Source organism: Ambystoma mexicanum, chromosome 3q (assembly GCF_040938575.1).
Source record: "Ambystoma mexicanum isolate Mex_15411 chromosome 3q, UKY_AmexF1_1, whole genome shotgun sequence".
NCBI classification, from domain to species: Eukaryota; Metazoa; Chordata; class Amphibia; order Caudata; family Ambystomatidae; genus Ambystoma; species Ambystoma mexicanum.
Genome location: NC_090926.1, coordinates 1,070,269,007 through 1,070,296,541, shown reverse-complemented (window position 1 = coordinate 1,070,296,541; position 27,535 = coordinate 1,070,269,007). Strand labels below are relative to the sequence as shown.

Here is a 27,535-nt window from a genome sequence, read left to right as displayed (position 1 = left end):
ATTCAACACCTCCAGAAAAGTGTGCTGCCCTAAATGCAATGCCCCGGCAGCAAATTCCATTCATATGTACTGGGAATGCCCACCCATAAAAAGATTCTGGAAAGAAGTAGCCAAAACTGTGAGTGATATACTGGACAGGTATATAGCGGCCACCCCATTGAACTACTTTTTTTTTTAATTTAATTTTATTTTCAATAAAACCAAACAAAATAACACACATTACAACTGTTTAGGACGTACATAATCAGCATCAAACCATCACGTTATACAGTATAATTCTCCGTCCTCCCCCCTCCAACCCCACAAACTAGAGCCGGCTCACTCATGTCATCTATGGGAGCATTATCAGGTATCGCAGTGCTTGTGCACTCATCAGAGTCCTCTGATTCGCTATTGTCTTGGTGAGGGTTTGCCATAGAGGTTACCAATTGCCGCCAGTCCAACAAGGGCCCTACTTCCTCCTCTCCCCCCCTAGTAACCGCTTCAAACCAAACTACGGATTCCGCCTCCGCCCATCTGAGGAGGTCCATCCACCATAGCTCCACCTTGGGTCTGTGGGCCGCCTTCCAACCCATTGTGATCCTGCACTTGGCCAGGATGTAGGCTAAGTCCTTCATTTTGCTTATGTGCTTTAAATCCCGTGGCCTGGGAAAAATCCCGAGCATGCGTGGCCAAGCTGATCCCACGTCCAGCTCCACTCCCCCACCAGCCAATTTAGTTTTAATCTCGTCCCAAAATCTGTGCACCTCCAGGCAAGTCCAGAACATGTGTAGCAGCCCCGCTTCCACCTCCCCACACCTGGGGCATTTCTGCGTAGCCGAGCCTCCAAACCTTGCAATTTTCCCGGGAGTCAAATAAGCCCTGTGAGTGACATACAATTGGAGTTGTTGGAGTTTGCGTTTCGGGATACCTTTTTTATGGTACCTTTGGGCTCTCTCCCATTGCCCATCTGTCATGGGTCCTCCTACTTCCTCCTCCCAGTCCTGCCTCAATTGAAGCAGCTCCTTCCCTACCTTTGCTCTTAGAAGCTCGTATATTCTAGATATCTCGTGCCCGCCCTCCGAAACATCATACATCATTTCCAGAGAGGCATCAGGGTCATCTGCTAGCACTGTCTCTGGCCATCTCTCCCTTACCCGTTTCATGAGCCTAGCGTAGGTTATATACTGGCCTCTATGCACCCCTGTCTCTTCTTGCAACCTCTGAAATTCCAATGCCTTCCCTTCCTGCCATATGTCCCCAAGGGTGGCCAGGCCCACTGGTTCCCAATATCTACGGACCGCTTCGAACAGTTGTGAGTCGTTCCCGCATAGTGCTACTAGCGGGGCCTGCTGAGAGAACAGCTCTAGGTCACCCATCATTCTCCACATTCTGCGCCAAACCTCCCAGCCCAGCCTCAACAGCTGCCCTCTTCCCACCAGTTTGTTCTTTTGTAACCACACCACCTCATTCAAAAAGTATGGGGCCGAGTCTTCCCGCAGAAGCCTGGCTTCCGCCGAGTCTTCAATCGACAGCCACCTGGCCACATACAGCAGATGCCCCGCCAGATAATAAAGCTCAAAATTTGGCAGGCCTATGCCCCCCATGTCACATGGGTTCTGGAGTTTCCACAGGGCCACTCCGTTCCTGGAGTTACCCCATATGAAGCCCCTGCACACGCTATGAAGTCTCACAAATAGGCTCCTGGGAATCAAAAACGGGACATTCACAAAGAAGTGCAGGAGTCTGGGCAGGACCACCATCTTAAGCAAGGCTGCTCCCCCCATCATGGTCAGGGGCAATCTGGACCAAAACACCATGCTGTTCTTGACCCCCTCTATTGCTTTCTCTGTATTATGTTGGTGCTCCGCCTCGATCCTGTGGTAAATATTTACTCCCAAATACCTAAATGTCTCAGTCTGCCATTGTATCGGCAGGCTAGGCAGCCTCTGTAACGGGACATTCTTGTATCTACCCAAGGGGAACAGACTAGACTTCCTAGGGTTCACCGATATGCCCGAGAGGGTGGAATATCGGTCCATCACCTCTAGCACATACTGCAAGTTCTCCTCCGGATAGCGCAGATAAAGGAGCATGTCATCTGCGTACAGCAATACCAGGTGTCTACCACTTACTGTACTAATCCCCACCTCCCCGTATTGTTGCCTCAGACATATTTTCAGCGGCTCTAATGCCAGAATGTATAGCATGGGCGACCAGGGGCATCCCTGTCTGGTCCCCCTGCTGAGTTGCCAAGTATCTGAGATTATGGATCCTGTTTTAACTCTCGCCACCGGGGTGCTGTATAACAACTGAACCCACCTGATATACCCAGGTCCCATTCCGTATCCCCTCAGGGCTGCTTTCAACCACGGCCATCGCACCGAGTCAAAGGCTTTGACTGCGTCTAGCGACACGATGGCCAGCTCACCCGTATCTTCCTCAGTGTGGTCAATGATATGGTTATCTGTGATGTTCCTGCCGGGGACATATCCCGTCTGGTCTGGGTGTATCAGCTTACCGATCACCCTCTTCAGCCTATTGGCCAGCACTGTCGTAAGTATTTTGCTGTCCTGATTCAGCATAGACAAGGGTCTGTAAGACCCACACTCCGCGGCCGGCTTGCCTGGTTTTAGGAGTGGGACGATCATCGCCTCGCGAAGGGACAATGGCAGTTCCCCCTGCTCATAGGCCTCGTTGAACACAGCAAGCAGTGGCTGAAGCAGCTCCTGTTTGTATGTCTTGTAAAACTCGCTAGGCAACCCGTCCGTCCCGGGTGCCTTACACGTGGGCAAATGTTGGATCGCTACCTCCAGCTCTTCCGAGGTGATAGGGGCGTCCAATTCCGCCCGTTCTAGGTCGTCCAGGGTGGGCAGCTCTATGTCCTCTAACGTGTCCAGTATGTCTTGGCTCCTATCCTCCCCTGCATCCTCATATAAGTGTCTGTAAAACTTGAGGAACTCCTCGTTCACCCCCTCCTGGGTATTACAGATGCGACATTCCTCATCCCTTATCTCACTGATCACTGTGCGGGGGGTCTCACTCTTATACAGCCAGGCAGCAATCTGCCCGGCTTATCGCCCCCTGCGTGTAGCCTCGCCTTGTATTTCTTGTAATTTAGTCTACATAGCCTATCCCAGAGTCCACTGCAGGTTAACTGTAGGTCTTTTATCTTATCGCTATTCTTCCGAGCGGTATCCTCATGTCGCATGAGGCCCTCCAGCTCCCTTTCCGTTTCCTGAAGTTCTCTTTCAATGCCCCCCTGGAGCCCTTTAGATTTCGAAATGGCTACTCCACGCACTACCACCTTGAACGCCTCCCATACTGTTCCAACCGAGCGCACACTGCCCATGTTTATATCAAAATATTCCTCGATGGCTTCCCTCAAATCCTCCCGGAACCCCTCATCTTGTAATGCCTCACTCCATGTCGGGATCCGCGCTCTGGGGGTTGGTGTCGCCACTCTACCACCAACGGCGAGTGGTCAGATAGTACCCGGGCCTTGTATTCTGCTCCCACCATTTCTCCCGCTATCTCAGCTGCTACAAACACATAATCTAGCCTCGTGTTCAGGTCATGTGGTGCTGCATAGTGCGAGTATTGCCCATCCATTGGATGCAACCTTCTCCACACGTCTTCTAGGCCTAGATCTTTTAACAATGTCCCAAGTGCTTTGGCCGCCGGCGCCGGCTTCCCCGCTTTGTCGACTGACCTATGCATTTTGGGATTCAGGGTGCAGTTAAAGTCCCCTCCCCACACCAACGCACCTCCAACCAGGGGGCTAATTTTGCTGTAAAGGGATCTTAAATAAGCCGCTGTATCATGGTTGGGGGCGTACAGATTTATGATATGCACTTCCCTGTTCTCCAGGAGTCCTGTCACTGCCACCATTCTGCCCTCTGGGTCTACCGTTGAGCTAAGCACCTGGAGCGGCATGTGCGGCGCCACCCAAGTGATAACCCCTCTAGCGTACGCATAATACATAGCCCCACAACATGTCCCCTCCATTTTCGCCCGACAACCTCCAACTTTTCCCTTGTGAGATGAGTCTCCTGCGGCAGGGCCACATCATTGTGCATCCTTTTTAGATACAGCATCACATTGTTATGTTTCAGATAGCTATTAAGGCCCCGTACATTCCAGGTCACAATTCTGAGGTTACCCGATGCCATCTACTCGGTTTGTTCAACCCACCTCTCCCTTCAATGCTTCCCTTGATGGTTTGTTTTCCGGCTCTCCCCCTTCTCCCCATCAACAGTTCCCCCCTCCCTGTTCCCCAACTCCCATCCACTGCACACAACCCAGCCCCTCCCCCCACCCTGCCCTACCCCAACAAATGCCCAGCTCCATCCCTGGATCTCAGGCCCACCCGCGACTGGTCCTGTCCCGTCGCCGAGGACTAGGACCCCGCGGGGCGTCACCTATCTAACAGTGACCTAACTAAGTATATTACTATTGGGTACAAGGGATGCCTCCCAGGAGCTCCCAGTCGTCTATTTTAGGATTGGTGCGTCCAGCAGGTCCAGCCAGTTGATACTACAACACACTCCCCACAAGCTTAATACAACTCTATAATCAAGTCCCAATGTCTTGGCCATGTCACCCCTGGTGCCACAGCCGTCCGCTACTTATCTCCTGCAGCTCCCATCTAGTTCTTGAGGTTGGCCCTGCATGTCCAGCCAGTCCATTGCCTCGGTCAGCGTCTTAAAACACTTTCAACTTGGCTGGGTAGAGCAACATGTAGCGATGGCCTGCGTCCTTCAGCCTCCTTTTCACCGATCCCAAGTTCATCCTACTACGCTGTACAAGCAGCGTATAGTCCGGGTAGGCCGTGATTTTTGCGGAACCCTTTTCAATCGTTCCTCCCCTCCGAAAAAATTTGAGGATCTTCTCTCGATCCCGATAGTTCAGGATCTTTGCGATCAGCGGCCGCTGGGGGGTTCCAGGGGGCGGTCTTCTTGTCAAGGCCCTATGCGCACTTTCAACCGCGAACCCCTGGGTCAGCACCTCGCCAGTTATCTCCTGTAATAGCATGGATTCCACGTATTCTGTGGGGTTTGACCCTTCCATACCTTCCGGCAGGCCCACTATACGGATGTTATTGCGTCTGGCGCGCCCTTCTGCTTGCTCAGCTCTGTCCTCCAGATTGCCCACCCGTTGCACGAGGGCATGGAGCGCCTTTCCATGTGCGGCGCACGCCTCCGTGTTCGGGGCCATCTCCTTCTCCAAGGCTCCAGTGCGCTCCGCAATCGTTCGCACGTCCTGTCTCAGCAGGTTCACCTCCTCCTGGACCGCTCCGATCTTGAGGTCCAGGCCGTCCTGCAGCTCTTTCATTGCCTGGCCCAACTTCCTTTAAGTCTGCGATCGCTGCCAGCACCTCCTGGATCGTGCCCAGTGTTTCCGCCGCTGCCATGGAGGTCTCCTTGCTCTTGCCCCCCTCCGCTTCTGGGGGCGACCTGGCGTAGGTCTCCATCGTGCACTGTCGGATCCTGGGTCTAACCACTTTAGAGGACATCCAGCTATGTTAGCTGGGCGAGGGCCTGCTATGCCTCCCTCCGCACAAAGGTCTGCGTGGTCGCAGACCACTCAGCAGGCCAAGCATGTACTTGTATGTACTTGTCTCTTCTCTCGCGCCCAAAGTGGGCCGTCTCCTCCCATGTGCTCGTACCCTCTTGGTGTCCTGGCCCGGTCTCTGTCGTGTTCCTTCCGTGGCCAGTGCTCGAGTGCGCTCACCTATTCGCCGCACTCCTTTTGTTCCCCCTCTTCCGCGATCACAAGGCCAACCGGCCCACAATGCCCAGGCCCAGAGGGGCCGCTCTAAGTGCAGGGGATCAGCAATTGTCTCGCATCGGCCTCAACCACTGGCCTGCGCCGATGTTTCGTCTGACTCTATGGGATTTCTCCCATCTTCCCGTGTATACAGAGTTGATCCGCTGCGCTGTGGAAAACTGCAGCCACCACCCCCGCTCATTTGCGTCGGCCCCAGGATCCGCGGCCACCTGATTGGTGCGCTGCCACAATGAATCCTCCTGGGTTCCGCCGGCGTTCGATCCGATTACGCCGCGGGCCCAGCGTCGGTTACCATTGTGCTCGATGAGTCTCGGTACAGCTCCGGGTACGTGTGCCCACAGATGTGCGCCGCCTCAGTGAAGCAACAGCGCATTCCGGTCAAGTGCCGCGGTCTGCTTCTAATCGCTGGTCTTGGAGTTCGATCCAGGGGCTTTACAGGACCTACATCTCGTGACCCCTGTTGTCCTCTTTGTCTCTGCCGCCATCTTGTTCCACTCGCCAATCCGGGGCCCGTGGCCCGCAGACGAGTATAACTCAGTGTCCTCACCCTCCACTCGCATCAAAGTTTCAGTGAGTGTAGCCATCATCTTCACACGCATGGGCATTATTTTCCAGTGCCGGCCGGTTCCCGTGCACGCACTTCTCCTCCAGGATCATTGTAGGATCAGCAGAACTCCACGAGAGCACGTCCTTTTACATGGCCGTCCAAGCCCCCCCACACTCCATTGAAATACTTATTGGGAGATATTGGCAAAATCTCAATCAAACACTGCAGAATATTCGCTATATTCAACGTAGTGGCCAAGAGGAACATGCTCAAGGCATGGAGATCAAGAACAGTGCCTACGATACAAGAATGGCTGGAAAACATATGGGTGCAGGACTGAGAAGAAACGTATATAAGGGGGATATTTCCAGCCTGTAGACCTAAAGACATTTGGAGCCCCCTCAGACGATATTTGGACGCCGATAGGGGGAATCAGAGGAAGATGCTGAATAAACCATACTCAACGAAAACAACAGCAGAATTGTCAGTGACTCCGAACACACCGGCTCCTATGCTTTAATGTACTTTAACTTGCTTGAAGACAATACACGAACACAATATAAACTATGTTTGCTTGTGAGTTGTTATGCATATGACAGCAAAATAAAGGTTTGAAAAAAAAAAGAATAATGTTTCAACCAAAAAGTTCACAAATGTCCCCCTCTCTCGGGTTCACACCTTTTACCACACAGTTCTCGTAGGTCCCCCTCAGCCGGGCTCAGACCTCTCACGATAAAGTTTAACAAAAACTTGCCAGGGGGTGGGGGGCGCTCCCTTCCCGAAGCTTATTTCACTTCGGGTCTACCTCTGTTGGGTTCGGACCACTTTCCGATATGGAAGACATTTGAACATGCGTGGCTTACTTTTCAGACTACTGCAGGACCCTTCGACTCAAAGTTTACAGATAAACTTTCACTCACCCCCTTCTCTAGGAGTAAAACCTCTTTATTTCACTTTTGCTGTTCATTCGCTTTCTGAGACATTCGAGTGGGCTACTTCCTTTCGCCGGACCACACTTGTTACTTAGTATCATTGATTTTGCCGCTGTCTTTGACTTCAAAGTTCATTCACAGGGCTGCCTTTCCTCGCGTCTTACTCACATGACACACGTGCAGCCTTCACTTGTGATAAAATGTTGCTATTTCAAACTTCAACACACACCTATCTTTCAGGTCGCTTGGCAACTCACCGGCTGTGGGCGTCTTTTTCGGTTTTGCGATTCCCAACTCACGAGTCAAGGTTATGCCACAGACTTGGCCTCGCCTCCCCATCTCTGCCGTTCACCCGGGAGGTTTGCTGGCGTCCTTGAAACACAATGCAGTCCTCACTTGTGGCTTCTAGCCTTATCCACATGTCTTTTGCGGCCTGTCGGAGGCAACAAGCTCCGGTAGGGACTCTTGGGGTATTTGACCCGCTGCTCTCATCTCTGTTTCTGTCGCTCTGCGCCAGTAGGTTTGACTGTCCCGGAAGCCCTGCTCGTACTTGGGTTCCGCCTTGCTCAGAGTGTGTCTTTGGGTTTAGCCTTTTATTTGCATGAGGAGAGCTAATTGGCATCGGGTTTATGCACTTAGAATCAAGTGCCTGACTTTGCCAGACCCGATTAGCGGGACATCTCCAGTACAATGTGTGAAAGTTAATGTTGTTACTTCAGTCTCCCTCTTCCTCGGCCCAGTGTTTGTGTAAAAGGGGGCGGTGAGAGTTGGGATCGCGGAGCATCCTAAAACAGACGATGGGTTGGATAAACAAAATAAGGGGGAATACCGCGTCTCACCATCAGCTGTCTCACCCCCACTCACCGAAGACCCCTCACTTAGTTTATCCTCCTGTACTGGTCCACCACTAGGGACTGGATTCAAAGGCGATGGCTGTGCCCTGGTCACCTGAGAGAGAGAACCCCAGGTTTCTCACATTACACTCCACAGGATTTTTGGTTACTCTGCCATGTGCCTACGGACAAACTGTTGGCAGCTGTTACTTTTTCATACTTTTTACTGTAATTTTCTTTAGACTTAGCACATTTACCATATTTGGCTATTAACAGTCGTTAGTGTCCCAATATGGCTGTGACACAAGTTTTTTGATTTGTTCCTTGGCCATCTTGTCTTTTTGCCTTCTTCCTGCCTTGCCAGGTCAGCAATTTCCTTTTATGGTCATGCACTTGCTCGGGAAAGCCTTGCTTTTCAGGGGTTGGTGCATTCCACGTGTGTGGGGTCCAGACCTATTTTGGTCATCATAATGGTTGGCAACTCAGCCTAGACCAAACCAACAGGAAATGAGAGGAGAACTCATCGACAAACTGGTAAAAAAGTTTAAACCAGTATGGCGGCCACCATAAGGGATCACAAAGAGCCCACAAGGTCAGAGAGCAGGCATTGTAAACACACCTTGTGGTTTTCCTGAACAAAGGGAGTCCTAGAAAAACAAAATGGCAGAGAGCAGGATTTAAAAAAATGAACTGGTTTCCCAATAGCTATTAAAAAATGCACATTAGGCTATCATAAAGTCAAATGGTGTGCACCCCTGGCATCAAACTATTTCCTAAAACCAATGCAGGGAGATAAAGTCATATAGGGAATACATGGGATGCCCAAGAGGCACCCCTGGGACTGGGTGCCTTAGTGGTGTCTCAATGCCATATACCTTAAGTAAGGTAATAAGGGTTGCAATTGAAGAGGGGGTTCTGGAGAAGTGCCTCTAGCCACCAAAAAGATACATTGAGGTGATCTAAAAAGTGTCATAGAATCTGCAAAAATAGGAATTCTGTCTTACATAAGATCGGGAACTGGTCTGTGCACAGGGTCCCCAACTGATAACTAATTCACTCCAGGGCTGACCACTCCAGGCAGCAAACAAAGGTTTTGGTGGCTGTTGATGTGCATTTGGGATGTCATGAGGATTTCAAAACAGTTTGTACTGGGCTAATCATAAACCAAGGATGGATGCCTGTGGGCTCAGGATGGGCTTACATCAGCAAAAAGGCCACTTGCGCTTGTGGTCCACACAGATAAGAAAGACTACACAGCATACTGTATGGGAACAGGACTTGAAAGAATACATTAGTACCCTGATGGCTATCATATAGGTGCATTCCACTACCAATGCAGTAAAAGTGGCTACAACGCTGGTGGAATCAAAAGTAAAATTAGCTTCCACCAGCCTACTCTACAACACACTTTCAAGGTGGTAGAATCATCCTGGGACTAAAGTGTAGTGCTTAACAATCACACATGCCCTAGATACTAAAGGCAGCACATCACAAAAAGTGATGCAGCAGCAGGGGGCTTCAGTAGAGGACCATCTTGTCAAAAAAGCAAAGAAAATGCAAGCCACATTTTTTTTAGGGGTGCACAGTTTTTGGGTTTAAAAATCCCAATATTGCTCTTCTGCTTCAACACTGGGCCAATGATTATTTATTAGAGGAAAGTGGGTAAAGACTCTGAAGGGAAGACTGCCTCATTAGAAGGCCGCACTCATTGGTCCGAGTCAGGCATACTGTAGAGTATGAATTCTTAGAGGGCCAGTTATCCATTTAAGTTTTTAACGTTCTGGGGTTCCAAGAGGTGGGAACGTGTTAGGTAAGATTTTCACAGAACTGGGTCAACTCAAGAACTTTTTGCTTTATTAGTGGGATATTGTTCCTTAATACCTCATTGAGTGGGAACCTTTTTCCACACTCCTATGATCTTTAACTCTTTTTAGGGGTATCATTTATTGACTCTCCATAGTGTCTTTTTAAAGTGACCCTCTTTAACAACTTATTGGCAATAAGTGCCTGTTGTTGCTGCGTTGCCCTAGGGGCTCCCCTTTTAACTTTATTTTGCTAACCTTGAGAGAACTACAGTTCAAGGGTAGAAAGGGTTGTTGGTTCCCTTTTACATTGTATTCTGTCGAACCAGCACACCCCACCTTAAGTGGTGTGCTGGGGAGATACAATGTATCCCCTTTCACACTAAAACTGTAACAATTCTGTTACAGGGACAAGCTTACCTTCAATGGCTGGTGGCAGTGATACCTTGTATTAATTTGGTGCACATTTACTGCGGGCTGTGTTCACAGCTGCAGTAAAGGCACATAAGGGTGCTCATTTTACCAAAATGGCCCCCGTCTTGTTTTTTCGTCATTTTAGTGTTTGTCGTGTTTTGTTCCTTCCCCTGACATCCAGGGTGGGAAATTCCTTTATGTGATGTTAATCTTTGGTGGGAGTCCCCTGGACTCCCCGCCGAGGCTCCAGTCCGTCTGTGAGGGCAGGAAGCGAGGGAGGAGTCCACAGCTCCTCAGCCCTTTGTCTTGCGCCTTGCCTGAATTGGGGAAAATCCTAGTGGGGGGCTGGCTGTCCTGATTGGACAACCAGACCGCCGCTTCTTGTAATGCAGAGAATGCAGAGGTTGTGCTGTAGCTCCTGTTAAATACTGCAAACCTGCAAGCTGAAGAAAAGTCGACCACTGGAACTGGAACCGAAGAGGAAGATGAAGGAAATGCAGCTGAAACTATTTCCAGTGACCGTAGAGCCCGCTGTGTAACCAGACCCTGACCCAGAGCCTGCTGTGACCCTCTAGTCTCGAGAAGGCCTGCATTTTGAGCCATCCCACACATTGCTGCGACCTTGCGTTGCTGCAATACACCAATACCCTGGGTCTTCGAGCCACTGTGCGGTGCATGGTTTTCCGAATTCCGAATCTCGCTGAAACTTCATGGGCATCCTGGTGGATCTCCAGAAACACAAATCAAGTCCAAAAAAGTCCCCTTAACAGAGTGCTGGACCTTTGTAATGAGGAGAATTTAACCACGATTTTCTGTCTTCTTCTGTGCTCCTTAAAAAGGCGCCAAATCCGCAGAACCGCATTCAGCCACGAGGTAAACCTTGACTAGAGACCTTCTTCATCGATCCCTGCTGCAAAGTCCCTTCTGAGGTCTTTTTTTTTTTTTTTCAGTCACCACAACAAGGAATCCACTGACCGGGTATTTGGCTGCAGGCCCTGAAGTCGTCCTGCTGCAAAATCTTCTTCAATGCTGAGGTACTGTGTTGGCTTGTGTATGTACTTACCTTAAGCCTGTTTGTTAGGATTTCTGTGTAGTTGTGGGTTGTTTTCTGTGATGGGGAGGCCTCTCATCCAGTGCACCAATTCCCACTGCTAGAATCCTGCTAGGGTGTCTTCTGCAAAGCCCCAAGACCCTCTTCTAACTCTAAAGTGAGGTACTCACCTGTTTGCCCAGTTTTCCTAAGGAACTCTGACTTTTGCTACTAAAGAACCTATTCTGACAGTGCCTGTTGGTCACTAGTCCTAGTGCAGGGGCCTCCCTCTGGAACAGCCTTGCTGCCTCCCTGAAAGTTGAGGAGAACTTTCCGGTTCCGGAAGCACCTCAAAACCTTCCTCTTTGCCTCCGCTTTCTCTCCCTCTCTCCCCTGCTAAAACCACTGAACCTGCACCGAATCTGCTACTGGACCACTCACCGATCTCGGTCCATGGTCCCAGCCACTCTTCCCTTGCACTGCCTACCTGCACCACGGGACTGTCTCTGTATCCCACAGCCCCTTCTCCCGGCACTTACCTTGCACTTGCCACCAGCTGGCCCTATTATTTATCTTGTATTCTACTAACCTTTACTGCACTTTCCTTGCACTTGCCACCAGCTGGCCCTATTATTTATCTTGTATTCTACTAACCATGCACAGCACTTTCCCCCTCTCCCCTTCCCCCTGCACTTTTCCCAGTCCCCTCTCCCCTTGCACTTGCGCGGTCTGAATGACACCTGGCCTAGTAGGATCGTTGTCTGTCTCCCCGTGTCCCCCCCCCCCGCCTCGTCGCGCCTTGAAACACTTGTGTATAGGTGCGTTACAAATGCAATATATCATATCATACCCCGATAACACTCATGTTCCAAAAAGAAGGGAAATACTTTTAAGGGATTGGAACTTTTGCCTAGAAAAGAAAATAAGTGTTTAAAAGTTACTTACTTGTAAAAAGTTCGTTGGTAAATGTTATTCTAATAGTGAACAGTTACAAATGTTCTTATCTTGAATGTGTGATGCACTATTCTTAAAAGTATGGTTAACATCTTTTCTTCCTTAGAAACTGTTTTGCCAGTCTAATAGGAAGTAGACATGGCGGTATTTTACTCTACTTTTGGGAAGAGGCACAACCTAATCACAGGAAAGTGTTGGTTTCACCAGATTAGTCCTGTTAGGATAATTGTATGAGTGTCCCCCAACTGGGTCTTGCTTCCCCCGACTTGCTGCTAGCCTGTCCAGAATAAGTCTGCATTAGGGTGTTGCCTACCTACAATAACTGAGTCATTCAGTAAAGTGGGACATTGGGTTTTACTTTCCCCTTCATTGTGAGGTTAAAAATGTATGTAGATTGTACTTACCTTGAGTTAGCTGTGAGCCTTCCCAAAAATAAGTTACAAGAGTAACTGCTTACCTCAATCTGGGGTTCCCTGATTTCAAAAGCACCTGTAATTGAATATTACACCCTTAGGTTTTACTCACCTAGCATAACTGTGTGTTATCACAAAAGTAGTTATAGGTTTTTAGTGCACCTGGAATAAGTGTTCCACTATACACAAAAAGTATATTGTCCAGTTAACTGATTAAGTGATTTATGCTAAGAGTCACTGTTCAAACTGGTAGGGTCTATTGCCCTTGCATTACTGGATGTAATCTGAAAATAACAATTGGTTTTTACTCCCCAAGAATAGGTGTGACCTACACTGAATGTGTATGAACATGTTTTCACTTCCCTACAACTACTGTCAAGGGTTCCAAGTAAAGTTTATACTTTGGTCTGTGCACCTTCAAGTACAGTGTTCTGTTTTTTATATTGCGATTTTATATACTGTGCTAGTGCTTACTTACCCCTAGATGTATCTGGGTCTACCTGTAATAAAAGAAATCCTTTATTTTTTACAACACAAAGTGTTTCAGTGTTTCTTTGGACCATTTGTTTTACAATTTCATGTGTACTGATTGTACAGCCCTCTCTCCATCCTAGGATAAGCCTGGCTGCTCTGTCTGCGCTACCATGAACTCAGGTGGTACAGCCTTATACTAAGAGTGGAGTCTTGTGCTGCCTCAGTTGAATGGTTTTACTAAGCCCTTAGTTGGACTTCAGAAAAGAAGTATATGAATCTATAAAGAAGCCAATATCAAAGAACATTCAGTCTTACACACTCCCATCCCTCAAGCAACACATACCTTGGGATAACGTTCTAATTTCTCTTTCTTTTGTGCTTCACGCAAAGCGTTTGTCATCAAGGGCATCTCGGTCAACCGCTGACTGGGGAGAGAAAACCAAAAGGTCCAGGTTGAGAGGTCGACAGGCAAAGGACAAATTGCACAGCAGATCGGGAGACCAGGGGGAGAGGATAATACATTGGAGCGCAAGGGGCCAGAGTGTGAGTGGAAGGGCAGAAGGTGATCCACGAAAGACACAGGATATCCTTGTTGTCTGGAGGTGGATGAGCAGTACCATTATTATATAGGTGAAAGAGGGAATGTGACAGGAGAGTGGTAGCGGGGTGTAGAGGAAGGAAAGGGCCCTATGACATCACAATGTTATCAGAGTTGGGGGATGAGCATGGGAGAGCAATGAGATACAGAAGCAGGATAGGGATATGTGACATCCGAATTTTACTAAAGGTGCAGATTTAAGAGAGGTACCTTTGACAGCAAAGAGATACTGAAGATGTTGAAGCAGGAAGGAGGGTGATGGAAGGCTGATAAAGGTGGTACATCAGTAGGAGAGGGACCTGTGACAGTAAAGTTTTACCAGTTACCAAAAGTATAGCTGTAAGACTGTGACCTATGTGTATAATCATTTCTGAGGACAGGCCTGGAGAGGACAGGGTGCCTCGTGGGATGCTCGGCCGTGTGCTGACAAGATCTGCAGTGTTTGCTGCCCGTTCACCTCCTATTTTCATCGGCTATCTGGCCCCTAACCCTGCTGTTCTGGACCGAAATACTCTTCTCGCCGGCGTTCTCCATCACTTCCGCGGGTGCCTCTGCTTTCGCCCACCTCCCGCTTAATGGGCAGGAGTGGTCACGTGCCTGCTACTTCAGAAAGTGCCCCTATGGTGTCCTTTGCCCTAGGAGTCCCATTCAAAGGTCGGCCGTCTAAAGGCTTTGTCTATTCCTGTTTGCCACTGTTCCCCAGTCTGAACCTTGGATATGGAACAAGTTACTTACCTGTAACTGTTGTTCTCCAGCATGGGTCTGGCATGGATTCACATGCTCATGAATATTCCCCGTCGTCAGGCTGGGAATCCTCGGTAAAGAAAAAACCAGTATCAGTTTCGTTTCTGATCTGTCTTTCGTAGTAATAACCAATCACTGGTCTCTGCGTCATACTGACCACAGCCAATGACTGCCCTCTACCTAAGCACCGCCTCTGGCAGCCATCTTCAGATTTGGAAGCACGTGAAGTGGCAGTATGACCAAGTGAAGAGCCGCAGAGGGGTAGGCGGGAGGGATCGCATGTGAATCCATGCCAGACCCATGCTGGAGAACAACAGTTACAGGTAAGTAACTTGTTCCTTCTCCAGCATGGGGTCTGGCATGGATTCACATGCTCATGAATAAAGAATACATAGCAGTACACACATGCACAACCACGGGAGGTGGCAAAGGCTCAACATTAAGCATTGCATCAAACTCAACATTAAGCATCTTACCTCCTCACCAGGCTCACCTCAGGCGAACAGGTTGCGCAGCACTGCTTGGCCGACCCTGGACTACTCCCTGGAATCCCGATCGACGCAGTAGAACTTCGTGAAGGTGTGCGTCGACCTCCACGTAGCAGCCCTGCATATGTCCAGCAGGGGCACACCAAAAAGGAACGCCGTGGTAGCTGCGATCGCTCTGGTGGAATGGGCTCTCGGACGGCCGGGCAGCGGTCGGTTTGCCAACCGATGACAGTACATGATACAGCCGGAGAGCCATCTGGAAATGGAAGCCTTCGAGAGAGCCTTCCCCTGATTGACAGGTCCAAAGTTCACAAAGAGTTGTGACGTCTTCCGAAAACACTTCGTGCGGTCCACGTAGAACTTCAGCGCTCTAGCCACATCCAGCGAGTGCAAAGTCCTCTCAGCCGGCGACGAAGGCGACGGGAAGAACACAGGCAACACCAAGGGTTTGTTGAGATGGAAGTCCGACGGTACCTTGGGCATGAAGGAGGGGTGCGTCCTGAGCACTACCCTCGTGTCGTGAAAAGTCAAGTACAGGGCCTTGCAGGAAAGGGCCTGGATCTCTCCCACCCGTCGTGCGGAGGTGATGGCCACAAGAAACGCTGTTTTCCACGACAGAAACTTCAACGGGGCCGAGTGCAGAGGCTCGAACGGAGGTCCCATGAGCTTGGTCAGCACCACGTTGAGCTCCCACGCCGGGGCCGGAGCCTTCACCGGCGGGAACGATCTGAACAGTCCCTTCATGAACTCTTTCACCAGACGATGAGACCACAAGGACGTCCGTCCCGTGGTTCTGGTGTATCGGGAGATCGCAGCAAGATGAATCTTGATGGACGCGTGTGCCAGTCCAGCTTTGGCCAGCGTCAGCAGGTACGGCAGAACTTGGGGAGCCGTAATCCGTAGAGGGTTAATCTTCTGTGCGTGGCACCAGACAGAGAACCTCTTCCATTTGTGGCCGTAGCATTTAAGAGTCGAGGACGCCCTGGCCTTTGCAAGAACCTCTCTGCAGTCGGCCGGTATGTCGTATCCTCCAAACTCCAGCGCTGCAGGAGCCAGGCCTGCAAGTTCAGCGATTTCGGGTCGTGGTGGAGGATGGCGCCTCCTTCCCTGGAGAGCAGATCCGCGTCCACCGGCAGCTTGATTGGCGGGGACGCTGACAAGTCCAGAAGGTCCGGGAACCATATCTGCCTCGGCCACGCAGGTGCGACGAGGATCATCCTGCACCGGGACCTCTTGAGCTGGTTGACGAGCCGGATTAGCAGTGGCAAAGGAGGGAACGCGTAGAGGAACAGGCCCTCCCAGGGGAACGAGAAAGCATCGCCCATGCTCCTCGCCTGGGGAAACCTGCTGGCGAACCTCCGGCACTTGGAGTTCGTCGCCGTCGCGAACAGGTCGATCTGGGGTGTGCCCCACCGTCGGAAGAGGCGATCCACTAGATCCTGCCGTAGTTCCCACTCGTGGCACGAGCGCAGCTCCCTGCTGAGTGAGTCGGCGATGGTGTTTTTTATCCCTGCCAGATGAAACGGCACCAGAAACATCCCCTGGGCGACTGCCCAATGCCACAGGTCCTGCGCCTCCTTGGACAGTGCTGGGGACCTGGTTCCGCCCTGTTTTCTGATGTAAAACATGGTGGTGGTGTTGTCGGTGAAGATCCTCACCACCTTGCCCTTGAGGGACGGAAGGAAGGACCTGAGGGCCCAAAACACTGCACGGAGCTCCAGGACGTTGATATGTAAGGATTTCTCCGTCGGGAGCCAAAGGCCCCTTGCGTGCAGATTTTCGGTGTGCGCTCCCCACCCTTCCAGGGAGTCATCCGTGGTCACTGTCTCCTGGTGGGCTGGGGTCTGGAAGTCCATGCCCGCCGTCAGATGCGCGCGGGTGCCCCACCACCGGATCGCTCGTCGGAAACTCTCGTCGAGTGTGATCCTTTCCTCGAAGTTGCCCGTCGTTTGGATCCAGCGCGCGTCCAGGAACTCCTGCAACGGGCACATCCGGAGCCTGCACATGGGAATGAGGTAGATGCAGGAAGACATCATTCCGAGGAGGGACTTGATGGACCTCACCTTGGCCGTGTCGGCCACCAACATCCGCTGCACCTTGCCCAGGATGGTCCTGGTCCTCTCCTCCGACGGGGAGGCCCGAAGGGACACTGTGTTGAGCCTTGCTCCCAGAAACAGAGTGTCTTGGGCGGGTACCAGGTGGGATTTGGCGTAGTTCACAGAGAATCCCAGGTCCGTGAGAAGTTGGACGGTCCTTGCCGTGTGGACCACGGCGAGCTCCCTTGTCTTGGCTCGGATGAGCCAGTCGTCCAGGTAGGGGTAGACGTGGATCCCTTCGCGGCGCAGCTGAGCCGCCACCGGTGCGAGGCACTTGGTGAACACCCTGGGTGCCGACCGTAGACCGAAGGGGAGGGCTTTGAACTGGTAATGCCGCCCTTGGACCACAAACCTGAGGAATTTTCGGTGCCCCTTCAAGATGGGAATATGGAAGTAGGCATCCTCCAAATCCAACGACGACAGGAAGTCTCCTTCCTCCAGCTGACCCAGGACGTGCTGGAGGGTGACCATCCGGAACTTTTGCGCCTTGATGAACTTGTTCAGACGTCGCAGGTCCAGGATGGGGCACCATCCCCCCGTCTTCTTCTTCACGAGGAAGTATCTCGAGTAGACTCCGGAGCCCCGAAGCCTCTTTGGGACGAGTTCGATGGCGCCCTTCTTGAGCATCGCCTTCACCTCCCGGAGAAGTTGAGGGACGTGAAGTTCTTTCCTGGCCACGGGGGGGACGCACGGACACTTTCTTTGAAACTCGAGCGCGTGGCCCCGGGCCAAGGCGTCCAGCACCCAACGGTCGGTGGAGATGGACTCCCACACGCTGACGAAGCTCGCCAGCCGGCCTCCCACCGGGGTGCTTCGGTGGGGGCCCGACCCCCCGGCCGGTTCAATCCTGCTTCGACGAGGCTTTAGCGCCTTGTCCTTGGCGACGACGGCGGGGTCCGCCAGGCTTGCCTCGTCCTCTGTAGGCCTCCTGAGATGACGAGCGGGCCGCTTGACGGTAGGAGGAGAAACCGCCGCCGGAACCTTTGGAGGCGCCTTTGCCTCCGCTGCTCCGAAAGGGCGTCCGTCGTTGTTGCAGAACTCCAAGGGCCCGGGCCGTCTCGGTGTCCGCTTTAATGGCCTGAAGGGAATCGTCCACCGTTTTCCCAAACAGATTGTTCCCATCGAAGGGCATGTCCAGGACTCTGGTCTGAACGTCTTGACGGAAGTCCGTAGCCTTGAGCCATCCACGCCGCCTAAGGCAAACGCCGTTGCCCAACTGGCGGAACCCAGTGTCGGCGATGTCCGTCGCAACGGTAATGGCGTGGTCCGAAGCCACCTCACCTTCCTGCAGGATCTCCAGGGCCTCTGCCCTCTTGTCGTCCGGCAAGAAGTCCAGCAGGGGAGCCAGTTTGTACCAGAGCTCCCTGTCGTATCGGGCAACGATAGCCAAGGCGTTGGCAACTTTAATCGTCGTCGCTGCAGACGAGATGACTCTGCGTCCCATAGCGTCCAATTTCTTTCCCTCGCCGTCCGGTGGGGAAGTCGATGTGGAGGCCGCACCCCCCCTGCTTTTTTCCTGGCCGCCGCAGAGACGACGGAGTCCGGGGTAGGCTGCGCCCGGAGGCACAGGGGGGCCGTGTCCGGGACCCGGTACTTTTTCTCGTACCGGTCTCTTCTAGCTGGCGTCGTGGACGGGTTCTTGAGGAGAGTGAGGCCCTCATCCCAAATGTCGTCCAATAGAGGCACCGTGAGGACCATCTTCCTCTTGGCCTCGCGCCGCTGATAAAGGAAACCTTCCTTCTTCTTCTCCTCAGGGCAGAGTTGGAAAAGCTCGGATGCCCTGGCGATCATTGAGTGGAACGATCCAATCTCGTCGGGCGGAGAAGCCCTGGTGGGAGGCGACGACGGTACATCCTCGTCGTATACCTCGTCGTCGTCCGTACCCGTCGCTGCCGTGTCAGTCCCCATATCATCCCCTCGGGTGGACGGGGAGGAGGGCTGGAAGGGGCGCGACGGCTGAAAAGGAGGTGGAGGGTGGATCCTTCTTTTCTTGGTAGGGGGAACACCAGAAGGTCCCGGTTCTGGGTCCCCCGACGGGAGAGGTTCCGTCGGCAACGGTAGTCTCGTCCTTATCTCAGAGCATGAGGACTGTATAGCCAACAAAATGGCCGCCGAGTTGTCTCGCGGCGCTGGCAGAGGGGAATCCGACGGGCGATCAGGGGCCCGTCGGTACCCTCCACGATGTCGTCGTCACCTGCGTCGGGATCCATCCCGACGGGCCGGTCTTCTTCCACGCCGAGGCCGTGGCTTAAGACCTCGACCAGCTCCTCCTCCGAGGTTGAGGCCGAATCTACGACGACGCCCTGCCCCCCCCCTTTTTCTTCCCCACGGGGGATTTCACGGGGGTCCTATCGATGGGCACAAAAGAGGACTCCCTCCGAGGTGGCAGGGAGACTCTGAGCCCGAGGTCGCCACCACTGGTGTAGCCTCCACAGGGTGAGCCAGGGCCGCCGCGACAGTTTCGATAGAGGGCTTGGCCGGATGGATTAAGGCCTTCACCACCTTAGGTGCGCTCACCGCCTTATCCTTGAGGGGGGGGACACTGCCTCGCTCCCCCTCCGCCTTCGAGCTCGACCGGGGCCTCTCCAGGAGCTTTGCCGGGTGCTCGGCCTTCCTCTTACCCGACCCAGAGCGTTGGCTCGTGGTTGATGGTGCCGGGGAGGGTGCGCCCTGCCTGGCGCCCGTAGAGCCCGACCGTTCGGCGCTCCCGGTGCCAGCGGACTCGCGGTGCTTGGCCTTATGTTGGACCCCCGTCGCCGGGGCGTCCTCAAAGGTCTTAGAAGACCGCTCGGATTTCTTCCTCTTCTTCTCGCCGGACGGGCTCTTCCCTTCTAGCCAGTTGGCGAGACGTTGATGGCGGTCCTTCATGGTCCGCTCAGACATGTTGCCGCAAAACGCACAGTTCTTCTCCACGTGCGTCTTGTCCTCATGTAGGCAGTAAAGACAAAAAGAGTGTTCGTCCTCCTTGAAGACGTTCTGCAGCTGGCATCCAGGGCAGACCCTGAACAGCTTTCCGGGCGTCGAGCTTCCCTTCTCCTGGGCCATGGCCGGGCCTGAGAAACTTCTGGAGTCCTCCAAAAGCGTAGCTCGACGAAATCTTCACCCTTGAGGGGCGCAGACGAATCCGAAACGGGTCCCCGTTGATCGGATGGAGAGTCGGTGGAGCTTGAGGCTCTTTTGACCGAAAAAACAAAGTTTTTGAGAAAAAACGTGAAAAAAATAGCACTAACGCTCGAGAGCAATAGCACGAGGATCCCAACACATGAACGTGCAGTAAAAATCTGAAGATGGCTGCCAGAGGCGGTGCTTAGGTAGAGGGCAGTCATTGGCTGTGGTCAGTATGACGCAGAGACCAGTGATTGGTTATTACTACGAAAGACAGATCAGAAACGAAACTGATACTGGTTTTTTCTTTACCGAGGATTCCCAGCCTGACGACGGGGAATATTCATGAGCATGTGAATCCATGCCAGACCCCATGCTGGAGAAATGCTCTGACCGTGCTTATTTACTTCTCGCCACTAACTATGGCATACTCTCAGCTTTGTCTCTTTAGCTTCTCTTTCCTGTCTACTAACATGCCACAATGCGTACCTGTTCACCGTTGCATTCACTGCTTCTCATCATTCTCCACGCACTCGTGATTCTACCAATCTACTCTATCCTTCCTTGTCTCTTACTAATTCCTTTCTGTTATCTATTGGATACGTATGTTTCTCCTGCCAAACATCACATTAAATTCTTGACACTTTACTTCATTCAAATTTCCAGTTCCTTTGTCTTACTGAGACATGGATTACACTGGACAACACTGTCGCTCCCACTTATTTCCTTACATCCTCTACTAATTTCACACACTCCCCTACAATCATGGCTGGACGGGTGGGGGAAGGTGGCAGAACTGGCATTCTTTTTTCTTCCTCTTGGCCTCCTGCTTCACCTGTTAGGCTTCCTTTGTTCCATCATTTGAATATCACTTTGCTCATTGTTTTTGTCCTCCTTTGGTTGATTTTCTCGTCCTTTATTATTATTATTATTTCGTCCTTCTTAGTTGATCTTGACTCTTATAACTACTCTTCATACACTCTCCTCTCCTTTCATATTTCTTGGCGACTTTAATCTACACATACTTCCTTACCTATGATTTCTCTTCTTGCCTCTTTCCACTTCACTTAGCTCTCTACACCTCCTTCTCATACTTTTGGTTCTTCACTTGACTTAATCTTTACTTATTTTTCTCCAGATACTGCTGTAGTTGCTCAGCCTACTTATCTATATGAATTTATTACTGTTATTTTGCACTCTTTTGCCCGATTCTTCTTTCAGTTCCCTGCTTTCTACATCTCTTTCATGTCACGATCATCATTCTTTTAATTCTACCTTTTCATCTTCTCTCTTCTAAGCTCTCTCCTTTGGATCAATTGACTTCTCTTTCTGCTGATTATGCCCCTACTCATATCAACACTGCTTTATCTTCAACACTATTTCCTACATCCTTCTCATTCTTTTTCTCCTTCTTAAAACCCATCTCAACCTTGGCTTTCTTCTGGACTTCGTTCCCTTTGGTTGGCCATGTGTAAGGCTCAAAGTTGTTGGAAGAAGTCTTGCACTCTTGAAGATCCACATACTTGATCTTCACTTCATTCTTCTTAGGATTCCTCTCTATTGGCTGTGAACAAACAATATTCGTCTTCCCTTACTCTTTCTCATCATACTCCACGTCTCTTTCAACTGTTAAATTCCATTCTTTTTCCTCCTGATACATCTTTCCTCTCCTCTTTCGGCCACTGACTTTGCCAATTTTTTTACTTCTAAAATGACTTCGCTTTGTTCATTTTTTCATTCTCGTGGCCCTAATTTTATTCTCCCCCTTCTACCATGTCTTTCTCTTCTAGTGTTCTGTCTTCACTCTCTTCCTTTTCTCTTCTATCTGATTCTGACACTTCTTTATTCTTGGATAGGGCTCACCCTACTGCATCTCCCTTGGATCAGATTTCTTCTGCTTTGATTTCCTCTATACATTCCTTATCTTACTGCTCTGATCAACTTGTCTATTGCATCTGCCAGCTTCCCATCTTCCTTTAAACATGCTGTCATTATCCCTATTCTTGAGAACTCTGCACTGGATACCTATGTGCCCTTATACCTCCATCCTATCTCTTTGCTTCCCTTTCTATCTAAACTTCGTGAACATGTAGTATATGCCCAAGTTTCTTCTTTTCTGAATCTTCACTCTCTTCTTCCTCCACTACAATCCGGGGCAGGTCCTGTGCACTCCAGTGAATCTGCTTTACTTCACGCTTCTAATTCTCTACTTTCTGCTAGACACAATAGGCTAGCTGCCATTATTATCTTACTTGATCTTTCGCCTGCTATTGATACTGCTGATCACACTATTCTACCTACTTCTTTATCAACACTTGGACTATCTGGCTCTGTTCTCAGCTGGTTTGATTCTCATCTCTCTGACTGCACATATGATGCCTCTTGGGCTGGTCTGTTCTCTTCGTCCAATCCACTTCTCTATGGGGTTCTCTGTTCTAGGTTCTCTTTTTTCTCACTTCTATGCTGAAAATTCAAAGATCTTTTTCTGCATTTTCCTCTTCTCTTCATAATACAGTCTCTTCTTGTTTGCTTGCGATCAAGTCATGATGGCTTCCAGATTCCTACATCTTAATCCCTCTAAAACGGAAGTTCTTTCCGTTCCTTCTTCCTCCCCTTTCCTGTTCCCCCTCCTTCTGGTCTCCATTATCCCCCATCTTTTCTTTCATTTTCTTCCTCTGCTCGGAATCTCTTCGTTGTGTTTGAGCAGTCTCCTTCGTTTCCCCTTCACATTTCTATCCTGCTAATTTTCATCTCTATAATCTCTGACACAGGCTTTACTTTCACTTCAGGCCACCAAACTCTTTATCTACTCACTGGTTTTTTCATGTCTTAACTATTGCTGGGTTATTTCTTTCGGCCTCCCTAAGACTTGTTTAATTCTGCTATTTGCCTTTTGTTTCAGCTACCTTCACATTCTTCCGTGACTCCCTCTCTTCGTTCTGCTTCTATGCTTTCTTTTGATCTCTATCTTACTTTTCGTTTTCTCTATTTCGTCTACAAAGCCCTATATAGCTTGGCCCCTTTGTATCTTTGCTCCTTGGTCTCTATTTATTCTCCTTCTCACTCTTAAAGTTCCAAATATCTATTTCTTCTTTCTGTTCCTGAACCACCTCGTGCTTCACCTCATTTCTTTTCCTTTTTACTTCTTGCTCCTAAGACGTGGACTATTCTTCCGCTTCCTATTCGTATCTCATGTACCTATACAAAATTTCGTTTTCAACTAAAAGCTCACCTTGCTCTCTATCTAGCCACAGTTTTTCCATCATTGTCATTTATAGTACCATTTGTTTTTAAACTTTGAAAAGCGATTTGTGAAAGTGCTAAATAAACAAAATAAATACAAAAACAAGAGGAAGCCACCTGCTCTGTTTTGCAACCCCTGGTACTGGCAAACGGAGGCTTCCCAGCCAAAGCTCCTCCAGTTCCCTCACAAAACCCTCATCACCGGGCCACGGCATGCTCTTACCTATGCTTATCAAAAGCTATAGTGCTCTCACCAAAAGTAAGTATTGACAATGAGGAGTAAAAGTACAAGGCATTTTGGGCCCTGTTAGTGGAAACAATGACATAGCAGAACTCTAACGCGCTCACCTCAGGAATGCAAGCTCCAGCAAGGACTGCAGAAAAGAGCTAAAAATAATAAACAGCAACCAAGAAAATCTAAATATTAAGGATATGCGCTCTGTGCCCATAAGCTAAAATGGGAGCGAAAGAACTTACTTGCAGTATTTCCAGCATGAACGCTGGAGCGTCAAGCCATTAGACAATGCCTGATCCCAAAATGGTGGATACGATATGTGAGACTTTGAGCTGCAGGGACTGTGACAAGGGCTGAATCTGATCATTAGAAAATGCACAAAACCGGAGAACAAGTGATGCAGCTGGGAAGCAAGAGGAACCATTTGTCAACACTAATCACCTAGCAAATGGACCCACCGAACAAAGCCATCACTGGATTGCACTCAAGCAAAACTATAATAAAAAGGAGGCAGAAGCCTCCAGATTTCAAGGACATTAGGACAGAGTTTGTGTTTCTGTGTGAGAAGAGAAGAAAATGAGGTGACCAATCCAATGAGCCCACACCTCCGAAGTGTTAAAAAAAAAAACAGGAGTTGGTTAATCCATATGGGCCATGCTGTCAAGCAACTAGGGGCTTTTACCCAGAAGCTCCCAGAAGCCAGGAAACCCTAGAGATCAAGAGTGAGTAAAGCGCCTGCTGTGGGCTCAAGCCCAGATCCTGGTGGTTGCTGAAATGCTACCAGAGCCTAAGAAGAGATTTAACCCAAAGAACCTAAGTCTGTAGTGGGCTCAATCCCCGTCTTGGGGGAGGGGAGGGCATAATTACTACAGCCTAACAAAAACCCAAGTGTGTGGTGGAAATCTTATCCAATGACCCCTCGGTCATTGGGGGTGGGGACTTCAGAGACCTCTGCTGTAAGGTGGGGAAGGTTACAGGACTTGCCTCGATAGAGGCCCTTACAATGACGTGTAGTGCTAGAGGAGCGAAAGGTTACATGATGTCTTGCACCAGTAAAAGGGCATCAAAAAACAAGGATCATGAAGATAGTGCACCACTGGGACGCCTAGACAAGATCAAGCAGAGAGGTGTGCTGGAGCAATGAAAACAACTCAGACCGAGGTAACTGAAGGACTTGCTCCATGGTGTGGATTAGAATAGTGATTGGGCATTGGACACTGAGTCCTGTAGCTTAGGAGCCCCTTTCTCTTTTTGCTTTGAGTTACTCCTCCATCCTGACACAGTTTTCCGAGAGCCAACACGTTTTCGGTTGTGCCTAACCTCCTACATGCATTCCACCAACCCCTCCCTGGAGATAGCAAATAAATGTTTTTGTTTTTTTTAATCAACTGTGTTTATTTTTAGCAGAGCGAATTACAAGTGATCATGTACGTGTTGTTTGTACATTGGCATCTGCCTTAAGAAACGTGTGTAACAGAAAGGTACTCTGAGTATAGTGGCAAGAGATGAACCTGTGCCAGCAGACTGATACTGTACATGCAGAGGTAGCAGAGGGTCTTATAGGACTAATGGGCACCAGAGGTCCAAAGCAAGAGAAGACACAGAACAGAATGTAATGGGGATGTAGAGGCAAAAGAGAAATATGTGATAGCAGAGCAGTAACCTAGGGGATGAAACTGAACCTCCGACACCAAGATAGGAATTACTTCTTGACTCCAAGCTGAACATTATGAAATGGATTCTTACCGTTCACTCTTGAGCTGCGCCAGTCGCTTCCTCACATCGTCCACAGTGATATCGAAGAAGTTGTCAGGCAGTTCATCAGGGCAGCTTGCCAGCCATTCCTGCCGTACCGGGTCCTCGAGGTCCAGATGAGATATCAGTGCTTCTCGGTCTAATGGCTGCAGCCAAAGCGGGCACATGTAACAAAAGAAGAAAATAAACTAAAGTCACAACAAATACTGGAAACTGTGACCTGGAAATGGCTGGAAACTCTGAGCAGGACAAAGAAAGGTGGTCATATTCAGCTGTTCACAGTGCAGAACATTATTCTGATTCATCCTGACTCAACAAAGAGGTCAAATCCCTCAACACATAGGTGCAAAGGCTGATTCAAAGAGAAAGTGATGCGAGAGGTGAGTGAAACAAAAGAATGGAAGGGGAAATGAACGGCACAGAAGGCCAGATGAGCAAGGAAGAGACTAAGGAATTTGGGGAAATCACAGGGGAAAGCATTTCATGAACACTAAGAATGGAAAAAAGACTAAGGCACATGGGAGTAGATGGGAAAAAAAGAGCCACCTAAGGGAAAGCAGAGGCAAAGGCACAACCAAGAGGGATTAAATAGACAAAGACTAGGCACTGGAGATAATACCAACAGAACCAGGAAACAGAAAAAACTAGACTCCGATGGAGATGAAAAGGGGAGGGGAAACCCAACTCGGACAGAAGTAGGAGCAGGAGATGCAGGCATCCAACATGATTGAGTAAGGGACTGAGGTGCCCTGGAAGAAAGATGCATCTTATGAATTGTAGGGGTATAGGAGTAGGTCAATGAATCAACTCGGCAAAGACACAGCCCTCCAGGACAATGCGATATGTTAAAGGCCACCATGTGCACCCCTAAGCCAACATCATAACTTGACATGGGTGGCTTGACCTGTTCATGCACAAATGTATTTTCTCCTTTCTTTCCCCCACCAACCTCTGGTAAGCAGGCTAAATGTATGGCTAGTCTGCAGAAATGCTGAATGGGTTTCCACTCTACAGGATGAGTATATGAGTGTGCCCTAAAGTGTGTTGTATGTGTGGGGCTATTTACTGGTACCAGTGCCTGGTGGGACTGCTGTGTAATGTAGTGCCAAGGTGTGCTCAGTAAGGCAAAAGCCCTGCAGTTTGCATGTAACAAAAACGGCAGCTGGGGTATGGGGCAACTACATGCTTGGTATGAGCATTTGCTGAAAAATCCTGCCTGACCAGCACCATATGCAAGCTACAAAGGGCCCAGAAATGTGCCAGCTGCATTACCTTCATTACACAGACCACATTACACCGTTTAGTGTTTTAATGTTTAATGGCAGATCTCCGACTCCTGATCAACCTCATCCACCCCTACAGACAGGCAAGCAATAACAGTCAGCATCCCTAAACTATTTAGTATTCTTCCTACCACACAAGTAGTTTGGGGTGAGATCTTGCCATACACAAGTCTATACTTACTGGAATTCAATCTCCATTCATCTAATTCCTGAGATTTTGCAGAGGGTTGCAAACGTATCTGTTCACAGTCACCAGAGCCCTGCCAGTGGCATCGTTTCTCAAAACAAAGGGAACATTGACTATGTGACAACTCCCACCAAGCTATTGCCCAAAATTGGCCCAAATGTCATCAAAGAGCTCTACTGCACCTCTGAGATGACCCGAATTAAAAAAAGAAATGTAATAAATAAACATTCATATCATTTGGAGGGTTTGATGACCAGGCAATCTCAGGGCAAGTAAAGAACTAAAATGGGGACCTTAGGCAGTACCTTGTTGACATCTTAAGGCTGTATCACATGTGATCTCAGCAGGATGTGCTTTTGGGTGGGCAGAGAAGGCAGTGTGTGGGAATAGCCAATGGAATCAGCATAGACAACGGAAGTAATTGGGTGGGTAAATAACCAAACAACATCCACAAGCTGTGTGTCCTTCCTCACGTCATCATCTCCCTCCTATCTGTACTCCAATGCAATAGTGTTGGCTTATAAGTGGCACTTAAGCACCACCTAATAGCCCAAACTAGAGAGAACAAGCCCAACACACTTTAGCTGACATTTTAATAAATGAGGACTGTGTGCTACTGCAGTGTTCTGTAGG

The 27,535-nt window shown here is 49.9% G+C and overlaps 1 protein-coding gene across 1 annotated transcript in view; it reads right to left on the bottom strand.

Annotated features, from left to right (window-relative positions):
• ASPSCR1 (ASPSCR1 tether for SLC2A4, UBX domain containing) overlaps positions 1-27,535 on the bottom strand; it is a 1,532,603-nt gene that overhangs the window by 647,330 nt on the left and 857,738 nt on the right. The window contains exons 8-9 of the mRNA XM_069655312.1: positions 25,424-25,578; positions 13,512-13,593 (exon numbers count right to left, since the gene is read on the bottom strand). Coding sequence (XP_069511413.1) covers positions 13,512-13,593; positions 25,424-25,578 — 237 coding nt within the window. The remainder of the gene's footprint in view (positions 1-13,511; positions 13,594-25,423; positions 25,579-27,535) is intronic.